The sequence below is a fragment of the Xyrauchen texanus genome, chromosome 18 (assembly GCF_025860055.1).
Source record: "Xyrauchen texanus isolate HMW12.3.18 chromosome 18, RBS_HiC_50CHRs, whole genome shotgun sequence".
Taxonomy (NCBI): Eukaryota; Metazoa; Chordata; class Actinopteri; order Cypriniformes; family Catostomidae; genus Xyrauchen; species Xyrauchen texanus.
The window spans coordinates 12,892,956-12,914,581 of NC_068293.1; the positions used below are offsets into that span (position 1 = coordinate 12,892,956).

Sequence of the window (21,626 nt, forward strand, 5' to 3'; positions counted from 1 at the left end):
CTCTCCTCTTATTAAGGCCTCGGTGTTGCTGCTGGCTCAAGAGTAATCGTCTGCATCCGTTCTTATTGAACAGGTGTTGGATATCTCGCAAACACAGACAGACTCTCAGATGTAGACCCTATTTCTACGGTTATGGCTGAAGGACTGTTGTGTTATATTTATATTATTATATATATATATATATATATATATATATATATATATATATATATATATATATATATATATATATATATATATATATATATTAGTTTGCTGTATTTTGTGCTGCATGCTTTATGTAAACTGGGATGCTAGGTGACACTTTCCACGAACAGAGTACATTTTACTTTCCTGGTACTTTTTGTAAAGTGTTATAGGGACAAACCACATGTCCCTATAAGTGCTTGATATAATTACTGGTATTGAAAGGAAGAAAATTCAGTTGTTTGTGTTAAAAAGACAGCACATAATTCTGAATTTTTAAGGGTTTTTTATGCCTCTCTAATTTATAAAAAATGACAAACACTTTAGTAGAGACAGTACTCATAAGTCTTCTTCTGAAATCAATTGGCACTCCTATAGATTGATCTGCACATGTACTTGAACAAAATGGCACAACTGTATTCTGAATTATTGACAGGCAAATATACTTCTTTAAATGTCATGACAATTAAAGCTGTCGGTCAATTTCTTGTTTACTATTACAAATAAACAAACAGACACTTACACACACACATTGTAATGCCCACAGTGTTCCCTTTTCCATGTTTGGCACTTCTTCATACACAATCAATACACAGGGTTAGTGAACGAAGAGTGATACTCGTTGAGTTTGAGCAGCGTCGCCTAGTCCCCCGAGATGCCATTCAACCCCAGGCATACATTCATCAAGTTTCAAATGTAAAAGAAAGTCCTTCCTTATGTTCCCTTGGAAATCACTAGAGAATTCATCATCCAAGTGAAATGTTCATATATCTATGCATTATGTGTCAGGTATTGACTTTTGGGGATAAAATTTCCCCCTCTCTTTATTGCACTTTACCCCAAACACAGTTGTCTTCACTGTTATGAAGTGCTATGGAATCAGTGGCAGCATAGAGACTCTTTATGGTAGAAGAGGTTTCTATGTCTGACCCAGGATCAGACAGCAGTGTAATTCTACACGTAAAACATAGCATTTTATGACTCATCCTTTAGTTGCTATTCTGCAAAATAGATCCAAATACACAATGGTGTGATGGAACTGTTAAAAAAAACTCAATAGCTACTCATAATACATCGCCTAATACTCTGATTAGTTTAAATGGAATGCAAACAAGATGTTGCTTTTGTTTTCTTGCTTTCCCAAGAGAAATTGTGTAAGAGCAAAAGACCGATTTCTAAACAATTGGATATTGGATAAGTCTTAATACATTTATAATATGAAGTGCTGATAAAACAAACAAAAACAAATAAATCACAGTTTGAAAGCAGAACTGTTTAAATAACGGATGTAGAAATAAAATGAAAGAAAAATAAAACCCTGAGCTCATCACGGTTAATTCTGGGATCTACTACCCAGGAAAGGATACATAAGTTGCGATCTTAGAACTTGGCCAGAACGAGAGATCTCAGGAGGCAGCATAATTAAGATACCTACCTTTTGGACACTCACTAGGTTTTGGAAGAGACCCATTGTTTTGATCATGCTGAATGTGCTCTTTTTCAACATTGTGCACCATTTGATTGATATGCATGTGCAGACACTATGAAGTATTTGAAGTGTAAAGATGACATTTTATTGCCGGCTTACTGTTGGGACGAGAGGTTTTTTGCAAAATGTAAATAATTGCAATATCAGAACAAAGTAAAATGTAATTTTTTTTTTTTTTTTTTGTTTTGTTTTTTGTTTTTGTCCTCCTGAACCACATTGAACAGCTCAGTCTGTGTTTGTAGCAACCTGACATGAAACTATATGCTTATGACATTCTTCAAAGAAAGAAAGAAAGAAAAAAATGAATGCACATTTACTTTTAACTGTGAAAATTAAAGGCATTGTTGAAAGAGTAGTAGTAAATAGGGCTGGGTATCGTTCAAAAAAATTTGATACCGGTTCCTAAACGATACTTTTTTGATACCAATTTTATGAAATCCATTTTAACAGGATTACAAACATTACCTCGATACCAATTTTATGAAATCCGTTTTAACAGGATTACAAACATTACCTATACATATAAAAAATTTGGTTTTATTTTTTCAGTTTGTTGACTTTTTTTACAGACTCAAAAGACTATCTGGTTTCCTCATGCCAGGGTCGGCAAGGGCTATAACATTAATGTGAAGAGAAAAAAAAAACAAGAAAGCTAATCTGTTAATTCAGCCAACCCTAAGGATAAGTACGGTTTAACAAGATAACTAGTTTAATGTGAGTTAAACTTGATCAGTTACGGTCACCCTTAAAGCATTTTTAGCATCGATTTAGCTAACTATCTATAGCCATACATCCAAACAATATCTACGTATGGAGTGGTAGTGGCACTAAACTGGTAAGCAGAAAGTTGTCGGTTCGATCCCCACAGCCACCACCATTGTGTCCTTGAGCAAGACACTTAACTCCAGGTTGCTCCGGGGGGATTGTCCCTGTAATAAGTGCACTGTAAGTCACTTTGGATAAAAGTGTCTGCCAAATGCATAAATGTAAATGTACGTAGATCCCAGTTTATAGCACTATGTCACCTCTCACAGAAATGTTAATTTAACATGTACACAAGCATGTACCACTACAAGTTAGCCGATTTTGTTTATTGGTTTGTTTGCTATACGTTAACATCACCTGTCCGTGTCCCAGTCATAGCGCTGCTGCATTCATCAGTAGTTTTGGAGCAGGACTCATGTGGCGGGCATGTTAATTGAAGCTCTGTGGCAGGAGGATAAAACATTTTTTGATACTCGATTGTTTAGAGGCAATTCGGTCGGTGCCGAAAATGTATCAAGCTCGATACCCAGCCCTAGTAATGAACAAGGTTAAGACAAAAGACAAGAGTGGAATGACAGAGCTATATTCAGTAAAGCAGGAAAAGATTGACCATCATCCACATGGTCTAAATGATGATGATGATGATGATGATGATGATGATATGGCAGCAAAGAGCAAATGCATATGCCAGTGTTTCCACGGTCATGGAAATATCAGGACATTTTGTAATTGTCATTTCCAGGCCTGGAAAAGTAGTCAAAATTCATGAAATCCTGAAAGGTCATGGAAATTTCAAGTCTGTTTAATTTATTATAGTTTTGCTTGGATCTAAAATTTGTCATTAGCTAGAAATTGCTCTTTGCACTATGGAAAGTCGTGGAAAGGTCATTGACATTCTTTGTTCAAAAGGTGAGGGAATCCTTCAGTGAAGTCATAGTACAATCAGGAAAATGCATTGGTCAGATGTGGGAACCCTGATTTGCACAGAGTGGCAGTGGAACCTACAGTGGTAGTATTGTTTTTGCAGGGGCTTCTGGGCTGTGATGGCCCAGTTTAGGGGGTGATCTCTGGGGGGTTGGTTCTTTCTGTAGTACTACAGCCGTTGTTGTGGATCCCAGTGGAGATCTGGGCAGTGCAGGCTACTGTGTTGCTGTAGACTCTACGATGAAGCTGGATGACCGTGGTCTTTGAGGGCATGGAATGACCATTCTGCACTGACAACCTCTGACAGCAGAACATCATTAGAAAACACCTGTAGAACTATGGAGGAAGAACAGGAGATATAAGAACTCGCCTCCCATACACACAAAGACGAAGCATGAATTTTCACTGCAATTGTTTGGTGCAACAATTTATATTTTAGTCTGCAATTTATCCTGGTATGCTGCTAACCTTTTTCAGACAAATATTTGGTCTGTGATTCATTCAGTATGCGATTTATTAAGGTTTAGAAGAATAAAGGAAACACAACCTGCTTTTGTTGAGGTATGCAAATTTTTCATGTTTGGTGTGAATAGTTTTTGCGCAAGAAATTGTGACAATTTTTTTCCTGCGATTCACTCAGATATGCTATCCTTTCTCAGACAAAATATTTTTGTCTGTAATTAATTAGGTATGCTAACCTTTCTTTGCCATTTTGTCATGTCATTTTCCCATTCTCTGACTGTCACAGTTTGAATTTATAAACATTTGTGAATGGGTGGGTGAATCTCATGTACTCTTGTGTGGGCTGGTTTGTTAATGTCCTATTTTTTTGGCTTTCAGGCATCCTGCTAATGATGTCATTATGTGAAGTGGTCCACGTGTATGAGTATATTCCTTCACTAAGACAGACTGACCTGTGCCACTACCACGAGCATTACTATGACGCAGCTTGCACTCTGGGTGCTTACCACCCCCTGCTCTATGAGAAGATGCTCATCCAGCGCATGAATGTCGGCTCCGAGGACGACCTCAAGAGGAAAGGCAAGGTCACACTCCCTGGTTTCAAGAACATCCACTGTGAGCCCAGATCCCAGATAAAGACGCAATAACTGCCTTTGCAAAGCAGACGAGGTCTGCAGACATATGCTGCACTATGCAAAGTCGGACTTGCCAGCTGGTTTGAATTGACCATGTTGTAAGACTGTGGATGGACTTCTGCGGGGCAAAACCATGTGGTGTAGGTCACTTAATGCATTTCCTGAGCCTTTGTTAAAAAAGATGGTTAGAATAGCAATAGAGGTTTCATGCGAATTCATTAGAAATATGTTGATGTTTGTGTTGCCAAAAGCCAACAACAAAAAACATTGTTACTTTTTTATATGAAAAACTCAGTCATCATCACTGAAAGCAGCACTGTCAAAACGAGCATTCACACAAACTCACAATGACATAGGCACCAACTCTTTCATAAAAAATTTTTCATAACTGTGGTAAATGATTTCTTCCTACTCTGCTTTAAAGTTAGATTCCTCTATTTGTAATAGCAAAGGCAGAATCATTTACTCAAACAAGTTGTGTAGTCCTCTTATTGAACAAGTCCGCAAAAAGGAGCTTTTGAAAAAAAAAAAGATTGATTCAATAAAGGAAAATGACAGTTGGCCTAATTTTTTGTTCTTTTTTAGCCATTTTCTACTTTAAAGAATCTGTTGTCATAGGCGATTTATATAGAGGGTTCTCCTTTTCAGAATAAGTGTTGGTTAAGGATTGAATGCTTGTACTGTGGATTAATTGCAGCACTGTAAATATTATCTGGGACTTTAAGGCTGCTTGGCAATATAAAACTTACAGTGGTGTTCTTCGATTAATATAAACCGAGGTAGCCTGGTCTTTTTTTAATGTCTTGTAATTCCTAAAAATAAGAGGTTTTCTTGACTCCTGCTGGAATCTTCTTTAAAGCGAATGAATTACTAAGGCATCTTTGCATCGTCTTCTCTTAAATGTGCAGTTGTTTATTTGAATTGATTCACTCTGTGGTTTGAGGTGGATGTACATAGACTTTTTTTTTAACAGAAGGAAAAACTTGAAGGTTTGTTAATTAATCGTTTGCATTGTTTTAATGTGTGCCATTTAATTGAGACAGAAAACTTTCACAAGCTATTTTTTTCTCTAGATCTGTTAAGGAGAGCTAAAGTCTGTTTTAATTGTTGTTGTATATTGTAGAAGTAAACTAGTACAGTAATTGATGATTTCACTCAGGAGCTAAAAATACTCTGAAATTTGGGTTTTCACCAGAGAGACATTTTTTTATCTTCCTTGTTGTATAGACTGAGGAACGTAAAGCTAATATTCAACATTTCTCTGTCTTGTTTCACCATGTTGGGGTTTTGTAGATGTATAGAAAATGGTCAGTGATTATTTCATTTAACTTTTATTTTTATTTTACACTGGAATATTGAACAAGTTGGATGTAATATACCATATACCCTACACATACCACTGTTATTAAAGCAACTATAAGGCTCTGTTCCGAAACCTAATGAGCTTCCTACTGTTTTAAGGCAGCACCCTAACAAAAATGGAACCTCATATCAGATTGATTTGTGACTACATTGGCAGCAAATATTTCAGTGAAATGCCTGGGAGACTCCACTCGAATTGATTGAGAGTTTGCATTAGCATAGCAAATTTTGTAAAAGAGTTAGTTGCTAATAATTTGAACCACTATTTACAATTAACATTTTCTCTTGCTTTGTTCACCATATTGGATAATTTTTTCCTTTGAGCTGGTCACAATCCATTACAGAATTACCTTCATGTAGGATAGCATAATGTAACATTATCCTACCTTTTGGAATAGCCTTCATGCTGGGTTGCATTTATGATGCCTTAAAATTCTGCTTATGGGAGGCAGCTCACTAGTTTTGGAATAAAGCTGTAGTAGTTTTGGAATAAAGCTGTGTACTGTGTTTTACTAAACCTACAATGTGTCTTCTAAATATGACTCACTGGTTGGGGCTAAATAAACAGACATTTGTGTTTTGGTGGCGTTTTGCCATTTTTATTGAAAGGGTAGTGGATTAAGTGCAGGAAGTGGGGCAAAATGACAAAAACCAAACTCAAGCTTGTGTCACCTGCATGAGCATCCCCACTCAATATGTCGGGACATTGATGGAGCCCAACTGTTATACCATGGCCGTGACTAATAATTGTTTTTAAACATTTGACGGCCAAAATTGTCTTGTGCTTTATGACCTATGGAGGGACTAATACTCTGCTTCCTCTTTTCTCAATTGTCAGATTTTTACTTCACGTTTGGAGGTAAAGTCATACGAGTCCTTCTGTAATGTCTTTTTGTAAGCCTTTAATTTAGCATTTGATATTTTAGCAGCATAAAACCCAGTCGCTGTTTCTTAAAGAGAGAAAGCGACTTCAGATACAAGCATTATTTCAAGAGTATTATTTAAGTGCTTAGTGTAACTTTGATCTGTTTTGCTTGATTTTTTTTTATGTCGTTTGTTGCTATGACTACTTTGGAGAGAATACAGAAAGAAATGTACAGTAAAGTGCATAGAGCATGTGATGTAGGGCTTGTTAGTATAATAGATAAATATGCAGTTATGGAAATGTTAAGATTTAGCCATTTGTAATGGAACAAGCTTGGTCTTTAGGTTTATGGTTGTTTTTGATCATATGGTCTTTGTAAAAAATAAAAAAAAATATTTGCGGGTGATTTCACTGGCGAACTTAAGCGCAGCTTCAAGGATGTGCACAGTAGAATCCAGAGGACTGTGCCAAATGCTAAGTGTTTTCCTGGGTTTGTTCGAGTATGTGAATGGTACTGTATCTGTGGTGCTGTACATCTGTGCCAAGTTTTCTTTTTCTGTATCCCACCTTTTCATGCCATACTGTATTTCTTTCTGCATTTATTTCTTTGTTACATTGCACCACACTGCCCCCCAATATTATACGTTACAGTTGAAGTCAGAAGTTTACATACACTTAGGTTGAAGTCATTAAAACTAATTTTTTACCACTCCACAGATTTCTTATTAGCAAACTATAGTTTAGGACATCTACTTTGTGCATGACACAAGTAATATTTTCCAACAATTGTTTACAGACAGATTTTCACTTTTAATTGAGTATATCACAATTCCAGTTGGTCAGAAGTTGACATACACTACTGTAAGTTAACTGATGTCAAGCCTTTAGGCAATTAGCTTCTGATAGGCTAATTGTAGTCAATTGGAGGTGTACCTGTTGCTATATTTAAGTCCTACTTTCAACCTCAGTGCCTCTTTGCTTGACAGCATTAAAAAAAATTCTAAATAAATCAGCAAAGACCTCAGAACCAATATTGTGGACCTCCACAAGTCTGGTGCATCCTTGGTATCACGTTCATCTGTACAAACAATAGTACACAAGTATAAATACCATGTGACCATACAGCCATCATGCCGCACAGGAAGGACACACATTCGGTCTCCTAGAGATGAACGTAGTTTGGTGCAAAAAGTGTAAATCAATCCCAGAACAAAGGCAAAGGACCTTGTGAAGATGCTGGAGGAAACAGGAAGACAAGTATCTATATCCACAGTTAAACGAGTCCTATATCAAAATGTTACTCGGCAAGGAATAAGCCAATGCTCCAAAACCATTGTAAAAAAAAAAAAAGCCAGACTACAGTTTGCGAGTGCACATGGGGACAAAGATCTTACATTTTGGAGAAATTTCCTCCAGTCTGATGAAACAAAAATTGAACTGTTTGGCCATAATGACCATCGTTATGTTTGTAGGAAAAAGTGTGAGGCTTGCAAGCCGAAGAACACCATTGCATCCATGAAGCTGGGGGACTGGTGCACTTCACAAAATAGATGGCATCATCCAGGAAGTTAAAGCTCGGTCGCAAATGGGTCTTTCAAATGGACAATGACAATGACTTGTGGCAAAATGGCTTATGGACAAAGTCAAGGTATTGGAGTGGCCATCACAAACCCCTGACCTCACTCTGATAGAAAATTTGTGGGCAGAACTGAAAAGGCATGTGTAAGGCCTACATACCTGACTCAGTTACAACAGTTCTGTCTGGAGGAATGGGCCAAAATTTTTAGAAGCTTGTGGAAGGCTATCCAAAACATTTGACCAAAGTTAAACAATGTAAAGGCAATGCTACCAAATACTAACAAAGTGTATGTAACTTCTTACCCACTGGGAATGTGTTGAAATAAATAATTCTCTCTACTATTATTCTGACATTTCACAGTCTTAAAATAGTGATCCTAACTGCCCTAAGACAGGGAATGTTTTCTACGATTAAATGTCAGGAATTATGAAAAACTGAGTTTAAATGTATTTGGCCAAGGTGTATTTAAACTTCTGACTTCAACTGTATATATGCAAATTGTCTTCATCTTTTGACTGTAAATATCTGCAATGTCAATAACAAACCAGTTCACATTTAAAAGCCATGGGATGTTTTATAATGTAAATTTCTCCATATGTTAATACACATGTTTCATTGAATTACTTTTTAAACTACGAAATGTTTGTGTATTTTTTTGACCATTCTTTCTATATTAAAAACTTGACCATTACTTGTCAAAGATGTTGTGTGTCAGCGGAACAGTAAATTTCTCTTTGTAAGTCTAATGTATATGTAAATTTAGCAGATAAGAAATCTTATGATTATCAGCTGAATTACAGCTTGTCCAGAGCTTTCTCAGTAGATGTAGGCGAACATGCACAGTATTTTTATAGACCCTTTTCACATTTCTGGGTTTGGAATTTGAGACTAAGCTATAGCAGGGGAACTTTGCCACTGGCCAATAAAATTATCTTTTTCATTTGCTCCAACAACAAAAGATAAAGTCCACTATAACATTTCTGTGACTTTTATAAATTGAGAAAACAAAGAGTGAGAAATATGTCAGTCAAAATAGACAAAGATGCCAAATTTACAGTCACTCAGCAGCTGTATTTGAAACTGCACTAAATTATTGACTAGTTGGCATATGTTTTTTTTAATACCAGGCTAATATTTCACAAAATAAATTGATACAAATATACATTTAATCATTTAAAAATATGGTTTGCAAAATTGCTTCTACTGGAAATTAGAGGTCGACCGATAAATCGCTTTTACCAATTAATCAGTGCTGATAGTTGTTTTGTTTTTGTTTCTTGGAACTATCGGTTAAAGGAATGTTCCGGGTACAATACAAGTTCAGCTCAATCGACAGCATTTGTGGCAGATTATTTATTACCACAAATTTTTTTTTACTTGCCTCTCATTTTCTTAAAAAGAATATACCTTTAATGACAAAAATCAACACCAATAGTTGCCAATAGTCCTCTGTGGCCAAAAACCCTTCACTGGTGAATATATAAGCTATAAAAATCTTAATTTTGGTGAATTATTTACAATTACTTATACAAAATGTTATAAAAATACACATACTGTATGGACCATAGACATTAGTAAATGTTTATTTATATAACCTTTTATTAATGGTTGAGTTCATGTTGATTTTGTGTGTCCCTAGAGAAAAGGAAAAAGTCTGTTATTATAAAACTGGAAAATTGACAAGTGATCGCTGATGATCTACTCTGTTAATGAATTACTGTTCATGCAGTATTTATTAGCCTCTATGTCAGTGTTGGCTCTATAGTGTTTCTACTGTAATATACTGTAGATGATTGCAAGAGTGCTTGTTTTGTTTCACTTGTGTGCTTGTGTGAGCTGGAAGCACAGACATTTTTTAAATTGAGTTTTGTGATATGCATGAAATTGTATTTTTTTTCTAGGTTTCATTGGGATTTTGGTTGCGCAGTAAAACCGCATCTGGGATTTGACTCATTTTGGATTTATGAAACATCTGTGATGTGTCTGTGCCCGTCACAGTAAGGAAATTATATATATATATATATATATATATATATATATATATATATACACTCACCTAAAGGATTATTAGGAACACCATACTAATACTGTGTTTGACCCCTTTCAGCCTTCAGAACTGCCTTAATTCTACGTGGCATTGATTCAACAAGGTACTGAAAGAATTCTTTAGAAATGTTGGCCCATATTGATAGGATAACATCTTGCAGTTGATGGAGATTTGTGGGATGCACATCCAGGGCATGAAGCTCCTGTTCCACCACATCCCAAAGATGCTCTATTGGGTTGAGATCTGGTGACTGTGGGGGCCATTTTAGTACAGTGAACTCATTGTCATGTTCAAGAAACCAATTTGAAATGATTCGAGCTTTGTGACATGGTGCATTATCCTGCTGGAAGTAGCCATCAGAGGATGGGTACATGGTGGCCATAAAGGGATGGACATGGTCAGAAACAATGCTCAGGTAGGCCGTGGCATTTAAGCGATGCCCAATTGGCACTAAGGGGCCTAAAGTGTGCCAAGAAAACATCCCCCATACCATTACACCACCACCACCAGCCTGCACAGTGGTAACAAGGCATGATGGATCCATGTTCTCATTCTGTTTACGCCAAATTCTGACTCTACCATCTGAATGTCTCAACAGAAATCGAAACTCATCAGACCAGGCAACATATTTCCAGTCTTCAACTGTCCAATTTTGGTGAGCTCTTGCAAATTGTAGCCTCTTTTTTCTATTTGTAGTGGAGATGAGTGGTACCCGGTGGGGTCTTCTGCTGTTATTTCAGTCAAAGTTGCTCTTCTATCAGCTTGAATCAGTCGGCCCATTCTCCTCTGACCTCTAGCATCAACAAGGCACTTGCAACACAGGACTGCCGCATACTGGATGTTTTTCCCTTTTCACACCATTCTTTGTAAACCCTAGAAATGGTTGTGCGTGAAAATCCCAGTAACTGAGCAGATTGTGAAATACTCAGACCGGCCCGTCTGGCACCAACAACCATGCCACGCTCAAAATTGCTTAAATCACCTTTCTTTCCCATTCTGACATTCAGTTTGGAGTTCAGGAGATTGTCTTGACCAGGACCACACCCCTAAATGCATTGAAGCAACTGCCATGTGATTGGTTGATTAGATAATTGCGTTAATGAGAAATTGAACAGGTGTTCCTAATAATCCTTTAGGTGAGTGTATATATATATATATATATACATACATACAAATACATATATATACAATCAATAAAGCGATTTAAAAAAACGAATGGCCGATTAATCAGTTGTTTGCCTTTTCCAACACCTTAGTTGTCCATAACTATCTGTATTGCCAAAATCCACTACAGGTTGACCTCTGGTGGAAATATGCTAAAAATGTCTGTGAAAAGGGTCCATCAGGGATAGAATTTTATCTTATACCTAATTGTTTGAAATGAAATTACTTTTTTATTTTATTTCGTTTGTGCTCTGCAAGAAATCTTACCTGTTTGTTCATGAGGATGTATATTAAAGGGTTAATGACTGTGCTGCTCTTGGCAAGTAGAGAGGGCACCACACTGGCAACGGGTGAAATAATTCCTGGCTGGCCAAATGTGGCCATCATGGCCACAATGCCGTATGGCATCCAGCACAAAAGGTAACACACCAAGGTGGTGATAACCATAAATAAAACATGGTATTCTCTTTTGCGGGCTGCCGTCTTGCGAATCTTCCCTACCTGAGAAAGAGAGACATAGAGACAGTTTCATGTGAATTGTGAATGGGGGAGTTTCTTGGTACAAGTGATTTTGGAAATGGCATCTCTCCTTTATTGTGCACTCAATTTGTGCCTCTTTATAGCAACAATACATTGTCATCAACTATTAATGTGCTATGTTGGCCAACTTCCGCTACCAAAGAATCCATTAATGAAAGATGACTGACTCTCACCCTTTAAAAGCATTATGACACTGTGAGTAAAAGTAAGTTCTTGCATGTCTTTGACGCTATTCCTTTTATAGAACCCTTCAAAAAATTAAGCGTGCTCCTTCATGAAGAGACACCATGCTGACTGATACTCAAATGTGTTGTATAAGCCACAACACTGGAACCAGGGGAGCACATTTTATCATATCTGGTGATGAATGTCTAAAAGGACAAGGTCATTACAAAGAGCGTACATTTATGTAAATTAGTCTGATTTACATTTGAAGTATGCAGAATTTCAGCTTCTAAACCCATGATTACCAAAGCCAGATATTTTGCAAATATGACAATTATTAAAATATTACTGTTATCACTTCTGTGATTTATTTTCAGGCCACATAAAGTAGTGATGAGAATCCTTACATCCACCTTGAAATCACTTCCATGTATGTAGTATCAAAAGACATCTAAGAGGGGTTGGACAAATTCTGAATTTAAGGATTGAGTCTCTTTCAAATTATGATTGGGAGTTTAAATTGAGCTGGCCACGCCCCACAGGATGTTGAATTGTAATGACAAGAAGAGGAATTTACTGCATTGCAATCCAAAGAAGATACATTTTTGTTAGCCCAATACAACAAAATGTGCAAAAACAGACAACTTCTTTGTTCTATTTAAGGTTTACTTCATGTTGATTGGCTCTATTTCAAAGACTCTGGGGTACATTAGAGGATAGGAAATGGTGTTTTTCTGCCATAGTCCATAAAATTAAAGTTAACATATTAAATACAATGATAACACTTTAATTTGGGGTCCAAGCTCTGACGGTGCAGGAACCCTATTGTATTCATACTGATTTTCTGTTTATTATAATTTATAATTATTTTTCTGCCTTAAATGTGTCTGGGTGTCAGAGACCGTAAGTCGCAGAGATGGTGGTCAGAGATCCCCCCCCCCACTACTCAGGCACCCACACACACACACCCGCTGAACACTAGGTGGTGCTATAATAAGCACTTGTGCATTTGTGGTCATAACTCTGGAACCATAAGGGCTAGGATCAAAATGATTTTTCCTCTGAAATTCCTTTTCCTTTTCACTCTTAATTAATCTACAAACAAATAGAGAAAAATTTTATGTTTATTCAGTCAGAATTTATTCCTTCATGCTTACAAGCGAAGCATGACAACTGTTTCACAAATCGCATGACCGAAGCATCGCGTTAGTCTGAGCTCCACTCCGTCAGGGCTTCAGAATATCTTCAGAATCAGATTCATCAGTCAATCAGATTGATTTATTTGTTCTTAGTGAGTGTGATCTTTAGGATATTTCCCGGTCGAGGCCTCCTAGCTGGCCTTGAGTGAAGCAATCATGCTTTAAGTGACGTAATTTGAAAGTGAAGAGCTTGAGATCTTGCTGATCAGTTGACTGTCATTACTGCCGCTATCGCCATTGAGAAAGAGATCCTTATGGATTTAAAAACATGAGATGTTACATTTACTTTTATGCATTTGGCAGACGCTTTTATCCAAAGCGACTTACAGAGCCCTTATTACAGGAACAATCCCCCGGAGCAACCTGGAGTTAAGTGCCTTGCTCAAGGACACAATGGTGGTGGCTGTGGGGATCGAACGAGCGACTTTCTGATTACCAGTTTACCAGTTATGTGCTTTGTACCACTACACCACCACCACTCCACTGTTCTGCATGACCGTGTGATTGCTTAATTCATTAACCAGGAAAGGAGGACTGATTTTCACTTCAAGTAAATTGGTAAGTGCTTTTTTCATTGTTATAGCAACATCAGGAGTTTTCTAAGTGTAAATTATGCTGCTTAAGAATTCAGTGTCTGATCATGTTTGGAAAAGTAGTGCTGCGTACCAATGAACTCAGAAAGTCGGATTTTACAACTTCCTACTAGGAAAAGTGCAATGGAATAAAACATTAAAACATTTTGATAATCATAAACCTGAAGCACAAATGCTAGCACTGCAGCATTGTTTATCAGCTGGGTTGCTAGGAGACTAATGAGCGTCAAACCCCTCCTAAGCTAACGGGAGAGTTGCAGTTCCGAATATCAGGGAATGGAATGCATTTATGGTCAGAGATATGAAGATGGAATATCCCACATCCAACTTGAATGGTATGCAGCATAACCGTGTACCCTGATGAAAAGCACATAACTGTTAATCAGAAGGTCGCTGATTCGATCCCCACGGCCACCACCATTGTGTCCTTGAGCATGGCACTTAACTCCAGGTTTCTCGTCCCTGCAATAAGTGCACTGTAAGTCGCTTTGGATAAAAGCATCTGCCAAATGCATAAATGTAAATGTAAATGTAACTGCGTAGCAACCAGATTGGTTTACCTTAGAAACCAAGTAACAAATAACATTTGAGGTGCCAGAGAAATAAGAAATACAAAGAGAAGAAGCAGATGAGACAGGAGTATTATGTGGTGGTGGTGGTAGTGGGCTAAAGCACTAAACTGTTAAGCAGAAAATTGTCGGTTTGATCCCCACAGCCACCACCTTGAGCAAGGCACTTAACTCCAGGTTGCTCCAGGGGGGTTGTCCCTGTAATAAGGGCTCTGTAAGTCGCTTTGGATAAAAGCGTCTGCCAAATGCATAAATGTAAATGTATTAAGAATGCCTTTACAAGCATTATCAATCTTGGTGCTGAAAAAATCAAGAAATCTACATTTTCTACAGTTACATTTGAGCAATTTGTTAATGGTGTGAAACAGTTGTCAGGGATTTCTTTGATTATTGACAATTATCTGAGAAAAATAACAGGACCTGGTGGATACAATTTCTGCCTTAAGTTGCCTGGTGATGTAAGTTCAGTCCAGAGACGCCTCTATTTTGTGACAAGCTGCCTTCATAGAGCGCAGTTCATAATTATACCAGGGAGCGGAACGTACAACGAGACAGACTGTCCAGAAACTAGATGGGATTACCCTCGCAACTTAGTAACAAATCACATATCTCTGCAGAGAACATCATAGCCACTTCTGGAGCCTTTTCAGTATCACCTTAGTAACTGCCAAGCCACCAGATTGGGTTACCCTAGCATCAGTGTAACAAATCACATATCTCTGCACCAGAACATCGTAGAGACTTCCATTTTCATTCATTTGTCTCAGGGTAGCAAGGAGCCTTTGATTATCACTTTTGTAACTGCCCAGCAACCAGATGGGGTTAGCCTAGCAACCAAGTAACAAATCAAATATCTCTGCACCAGAACATTGTAGAGATTACCGGCTTTGTTAATTTGATTTAGAGTAGCAATGAGCCTTTTGATTATCACCTTGAAACTGTATAGCAACCAGATGGGGTTACCATAGCAACCAAGTAACAAATCAAATATCTCTGCACCAGAACATCGTAGAGATTTATGTCTTCATTAATTTGACTCAGGGGATCAAGGAGCCTTTTGAATATCACTTTGGTAACTGCCTAGCAACCAGATGGGGTTACGCAAGCAACCAAGTAACAAAGTAACACAGAACTTCATAGCAACTTCCAGTATTGCTTATTTGTCTCAGGGTAGCAAGAAGCCTTTTCAGTATCACCATGGTAACTGCCTAACAACCAGACTGGGTTACAAAAGCAACCAAGTAACAATTCACATATTTCTGCACCAGAACATTGTAGAGACTTCCAATATCATTCATTTGACTCAGAATAGCAAGGAGCCTATTGAGTATCACCTTGGTAACTGCCTAGCAACTAGATGGGGTTACCCTTGCAACTTAGTAACAAATCACATATCACTGCACAGAACATCGTAGCGAATTCTGGTTTCATTCATTTGTCTCAGGGTAGCAAGGAGCCTTTTGATTATCACTTTTGTAACTGCCTAACAACCAGATGGGGTTTCCCTAGCAAACAAGTAACAGATCACATATCTCTGCACAGAACATCGTAGAGATTTCCGATTTCATTCATTTGACTCAGGATAGCAAGGAGCCTTTTGATTATCACATTGGTAACTGCCTAGCAACCAGACTGGTTTACAAAAGCAACCAATCAAGGTAGCAAGGAGCCTTTTGATTATCACCTTGGTAACTGCCTAGCAACTAGATGGGGTTACCCTTGCAACTTAGTAACAAATCACATATCACTGCACAGAACATCGTAGCAAATTCTGGTTTCATTCATTTGTCTCAGGGTAGCAAGGAGCCTTTTGATTATCACTTTTGTAACTGCCAAGCAACCAGATGGGGTTACCCTAGCAACCTTGTAACAAATCACATATCTCTACACCAGAACATTGTAGAGATTTCTGATTTCATTAATTTGACTCTGGGAAGCAAGGAGCCTTTTGATTATCACTTTCGTAAACTGCCTAGCAACCAGGTGGGGTTACCCTAGCAACCAAGTAACAAATCACATATCTCTGCACAGAACATCATAGGGAATTGCGGTTTTGTGCATTTGACTCAGGGTTGGAAGGAGCCTTTTCAGTATCACCTTGGTAACTGCCTGGCAACTAGGTGGGGTTACCATAGCAACCAAGTAACAAATCAAATATCTCTGCATCAGAACATCGTAGAGATTTATGTCTTCATTAATTTGACTCAGCGGATCAAGGAGCCTTTTGAATATCACTTTGGTAAGTGCCTAGCAACCAGATGGGGTTACGCAAGCAACCAAGTAACAAATTACATATCTCTGCACTAGAACAATGCAGTGACAAACAGTTTTGTTCATTTGACTCAGGATAGCATGGAGGATTTTGAGTATCACCTTGAAACTGCATTGCAACCAGATGGGGTTACCCTAGGAACCTTGTAACAAATCACATATCTCTACACCAGAACATCGTAGAGATTTCTGATTTCATTCATTTGACTCAGGGTATCAAGGAGCCTTTTGATTATCACTTTCGTAAACTGGCTAGCAACCAGATGGGATTACCCTAGCAACCAAGTAACAAATCACATATCTCTGCACAGAACATCATAGGGACAAACGGTTTTGTGCATTTGACTCAGGATAGCAAGGTGCCTTTTGAGTATCACCTTGAAACTGTGTAGCAACCAGATTGGGTTACCCTAGCAACCACGTAACAAATCACATATCTCTGCACCAGAACATCGTGGAGAATTCCATTTTCATTAATTTGTCTCAGGATAGCAAGGAGCCTTTGATTATCACTTTTGTAACTGCCCAGCAACCAGATGGGGTTAGCCTAGCAACCAAGTTACAAATCACAAATCTCTGCACTAGAACATCATAGAGAATTCTGATTTTGTTAATTTGACTCAAGGTAGCAAGGAGCCTATTGAGTATCACCTTGGTAACTGCCTAGCAACTAGATGGGGTTACCCTTGCAACTTAGTAACAAATCACATATCACTGCACAGAACATCGTAGCGAATTCTGGTTACATTCATTTGTCTCAGAGTAGCAAGGAGCCTTTTGATTATCACTTTTGTAACTGCCTAACAACCAGATGGGGTTTCCCTAGCAAACAAGTAACAGATCACATATCTCTGCACAGAACATCGTAGAGATTTCCAATTTCATTCAGTTGACTCAGGTTAGCAAGGAGCCTTTTGATTATCACATTGGTAACTGCCAAGCAACCAGACTGGTTTACAAAAGCAACCAATCAAGGTAGCAAGGAGCCTTTTGATTATCACTTTTGTAACTGCCTAACAACCAGATGGGGTTTCCCTAGCAAACAAGTAACAGATCACATATCTCTGCACAGAACATCGTAGAGATTTCCGATTTCATTCATTTGACTCAGGTTAGCAAGGAGCCTTTTGATTATCACATTGGTAACTGCCTAGCAACCAGACTGGGTTACAAAAGCAACCAAGTAACAATTCACATATTTCTGCACCAGAACACCATAGAGACTTCCAATATCATTCATTTGACTCAGAATAGCAAGGAGCCTTTTGATTATCACATTGGTAACTGCCTAGCAACCAGGTGGGGTTACCCTGGCAACCAAGTAACAAATCACATATATCTGCACAGAACATCATAGGGAATTGCGGTTTTGTGCATTTGACTCAGGGTAGGAAGGAGCCTTTTCAGTATCACCTTGGTAACTGCCTGGCAACTAGGTGGGGTTACCATAGCAACCAAGTAACAAATCAAATATCTCTGCACCAGAACATCGTAGAGATTTATGTCTTCATTAATTTGACTCAGCGGATCAAGGAGCCTTTTGAATATCACTTTGGTAACTGCCTAGCAACCAGATGGGGTTACGCAAGCAACCAAGTAACAAATCACATATCTCTGCACAGAACATCATAGGGACAAACGGTTTTGTGCATTTGACACAGAATAGCAAGGTGCCTTTTGAGTATCATCTTGAAACTGTGTAGCAACCAGATTGGGTTACCCTAGCAACCACGTAACAAATCACATATCTCTGCACCAGAACATCATAGAGAATTCCATTTTCATTCATTTGTCTCAGGATAGCAAGGAGCCTTTGATTATCACTTTTGTAACTGACCAGCAACCAGATGGGGTTAGCCTAGCAACCAAGTTACAAATCACAAATCTCTGCACCAGAACATCATAGAGAATTCCGATTTTGTTAATTCGACTCAAGGTAGCAAGGAGCCTATTGAGTATCACCTTGGTAACTGCCTAGCAACTAAATGGGGTTACCCTTGCAACTTAGTAACAAATCACATATCACTGCACAGAACATCGTAGCGAATTCTGGTTTCATTCATTTGTCTCAGGGTAGCAAGGAGCCTTTTGATTATCACTTTTGTAACTGCCTAACAACCAGATGGGGTTTCCCTAGCAAACAAGTAACAGATCACATATCTCTGCACAGAACATCGTAGAGATTTCCGATTTCATTAATTTGACTCAGGATAGCAAGGAGCCTTTTGATTATCACATTGGTAACTGCCTAGCAACCAGACTGGTTTACAAAAGCAACCAATCAAGGTAGCAAGGAGCCTTTTGATTATCACCTTGGTAACTGCCTAGCAACTAGATGGGGTTACCCTTGCAACTTAGTAACAAATCACATATCACTGCACAGAACATCGTAGCGAATTCTGGTTTCATTCATTTGTCTCAGGGTAGCAAGGAGCCTTTTGATTATCACTTTTGTAACTGCCAAGCAACCAGATGGGGTTACCCTAGCAACCTTGTAACAAATCACATATCTCTACACCAGAACATTGTAGAGATTTCTGATTTCATTAATTTGACTCTGGGAAGCAAGGAGCCTTTTGATTATCACTTTCGTAAACTGCCTAGCAACCAGGTGGGGTTACCCTAGCAACCAAGTAACAAATCACATATCTCTGCACAGAACATCATAGGGAATTGCGGTTTTGTGCATTTGACTCAGGGTTGGAAGGAGCCTTTTCAGTATCACCTTGGTAACTGCCTGGCAACTAGGTGGGGTTACCATAGCAACCAAGTAACAAATCAAATATCTCTGCACCAGAACATCGTAGAGATTTATGTCTTCATTAATTTGACTCAGCGGATCAAGGAGCCTTTTGAATATCACTTTGGTAAGTGCCTAGCAACCAGATGGGGTTACGCAAGCAACCAAGTAACAAATTACATATCTCTGCACTAGAACAATGCAGTGACAAACAGTTTTGTTCATTTGACTCAGGATAGCATGGAGGATTTTGAGTATCACCTTGAAACTGCATTGCAACCAGATGGGGTTACCCTAGGAACCTTGTAACAAATCACATATCTCTACACCAGAACATCGTAGAGATTTCTGATTTCATTCATTTGACTCAGGGTAGCAAGGAGCCTTTTGATTATCACTTTCGTAAACTGGCTAGCAACCAGATGGGATTACCCTAGCAACCAAGTAACAAATCACATATCTCTGCACAGAACATCATAGGGACAAACGGTTTTGTGCATTTGACTCAGGATAGCAAGGTGCCTTTTGAGTATCACCTTGGTAACTGCCTAGCAACTAGATGGGGTTACCCTTGCAACTTAGTAACAAATCACATATCACTGCACAGAACATCGTAGCGAATTCTGGTTTCATTCATTTGTCTCAGGGTAGCAAGGAGCCTTTTGATTATCACTTTTGTAACTGCCTAACAACCAGATGGGGTTTCCCTAGCAAACAAGTAACAGATCACATATCTCTGCACAGAACATCGTAGAGATTTCCGATTTCATTCATTTGACTCAGGTTAGCAAGGAGCATTTTGATTATCACATTGGTAACTGCCTAGCAACCAGACTGGTTTACAAAAGCAACCAATCAAGGTAGCAAGGAGCCTTTTGATTATCACATTGGTAACTGCCTAGCAACCATGTAACAAATCACATATCTCTGCACCAGAACATCGTAGAGCCTTCCATTTTCATTCATTTGTCTCAGGGTAGCAAGAAGCCTATTGATTATCACTTTGGTAACTGACTATCAACTAAATGGGGTTACCCTAGAAACCAAGTAACAATTGATTATAATATATATATAATATATATAAATCTATATTAACTATGATTTTTAAATGTTGCAAAATTGTTGTTTATTTTTAGCTATTGTTAACTAATACAGTTAATTTAATATAAAAATTGAGGAATTTAAAAGGCATTATCCATTCTACATGTTGCACAACTCCTACAAAAAAGTCTAATCCTCACTTTGTAACCTTCCTCTCTTGTTCAGACATATTTACAAGTCTCCCAGTATTGACAACTGTAGCCACACTTGCTTTGTGTAATTGTGCAACTGGGACAAAACTAGTCCATTTGGTCCATGTGATTTTATCATCTACCAAGGGATATAAAACGCTTCACCTGAGCTATTGATCTTTACTATCCAAGACTGAATGAAGAAAAGCGAGAGGATGTAGAAACTAAATGAGGCTGATTGGATCAGTTACATTCCACAGAGAGCAATGTTCATAGGAGAGTAAAGAGACAGTATTGGAATGGCTCCAGGTTTTTTTGTTAGGGGTGCTAAGGCAGGTGGGGCTTCAGAACCAGAGGGGGTGGTAAAATTATGTAATGAATGCCTAATCTGCAGCTACAAACTCTTCTAAACAACATGCAGTTTCAGCCATCTAGCATTGCTTAGAGACAGCACAGCTCCTTAAAAGACGTGTTGCTGATACATTTTTCTTATCACCTACTGCCAACTATGACACTTCCAAATTAATACTTTATGAAAATACACACACACACACACACACAAAATGCAGATATGTGCACAGCTAAAATATGAAATATTTTTCCATTTGATTAACTTGATCTCTGCTGTACATTGCTAATATCATCCATCCTTCCCAGTTTTTTTTTCAGCTTCTAACAGGTGTAGAGACTTTTCTTATGGGCAGGCAGATAACAGCAGAGGTGGTAGGAGGCAAGGGGGAAAGTTTTGCACAGGCTGGGTTCTGCCTGAAGGAAGTACAGCTGACTTTGTCTGAGGAAATCATCGCTTGTTTTTCCAAGACAGATAAATGCGAAGCACA

General features: G+C 38.3%; 3 protein-coding genes across 3 annotated transcripts in view; 1 reads left to right on the forward strand and 2 right to left on the reverse strand.

Annotated features, from left to right (window-relative positions):
- st6gal2a (ST6 beta-galactosamide alpha-2,6-sialyltranferase 2a) overlaps window positions 1-6,036 on the forward strand; it is a 71,595-nt gene extending 65,559 nt beyond the window's left edge. The window contains exon 7 of the mRNA XM_052148594.1: window positions 4,205-6,036. Within this exon, the coding sequence (XP_052004554.1) occupies window positions 4,205-4,473 (269 nt within the window). The 3' untranslated portion in view covers window positions 4,474-6,036. The remainder of the gene's footprint in view (window positions 1-4,204) is intronic.
- The window catches only part of LOC127659000 (cytoplasmic protein NCK2-like), a 576,925-nt gene that overhangs the window by 239,074 nt on the left and 316,225 nt on the right, over window positions 1-21,626 (reverse strand). The window lies entirely within an intron of this gene.
- Window positions 2,974-21,626, reverse strand: part of tmtops2b (teleost multiple tissue opsin 2b) — a 32,635-nt gene continuing 13,982 nt past the window's right edge. The window contains exons 3-4 of the mRNA XM_052148605.1: window positions 11,746-11,979; window positions 2,974-3,700 (exon numbers count right to left, since the gene is read on the reverse strand). Coding sequence (XP_052004565.1) covers window positions 3,494-3,700; window positions 11,746-11,979 — 441 coding nt within the window. The 3' untranslated portion in view covers window positions 2,974-3,493. The remainder of the gene's footprint in view (window positions 3,701-11,745; window positions 11,980-21,626) is intronic.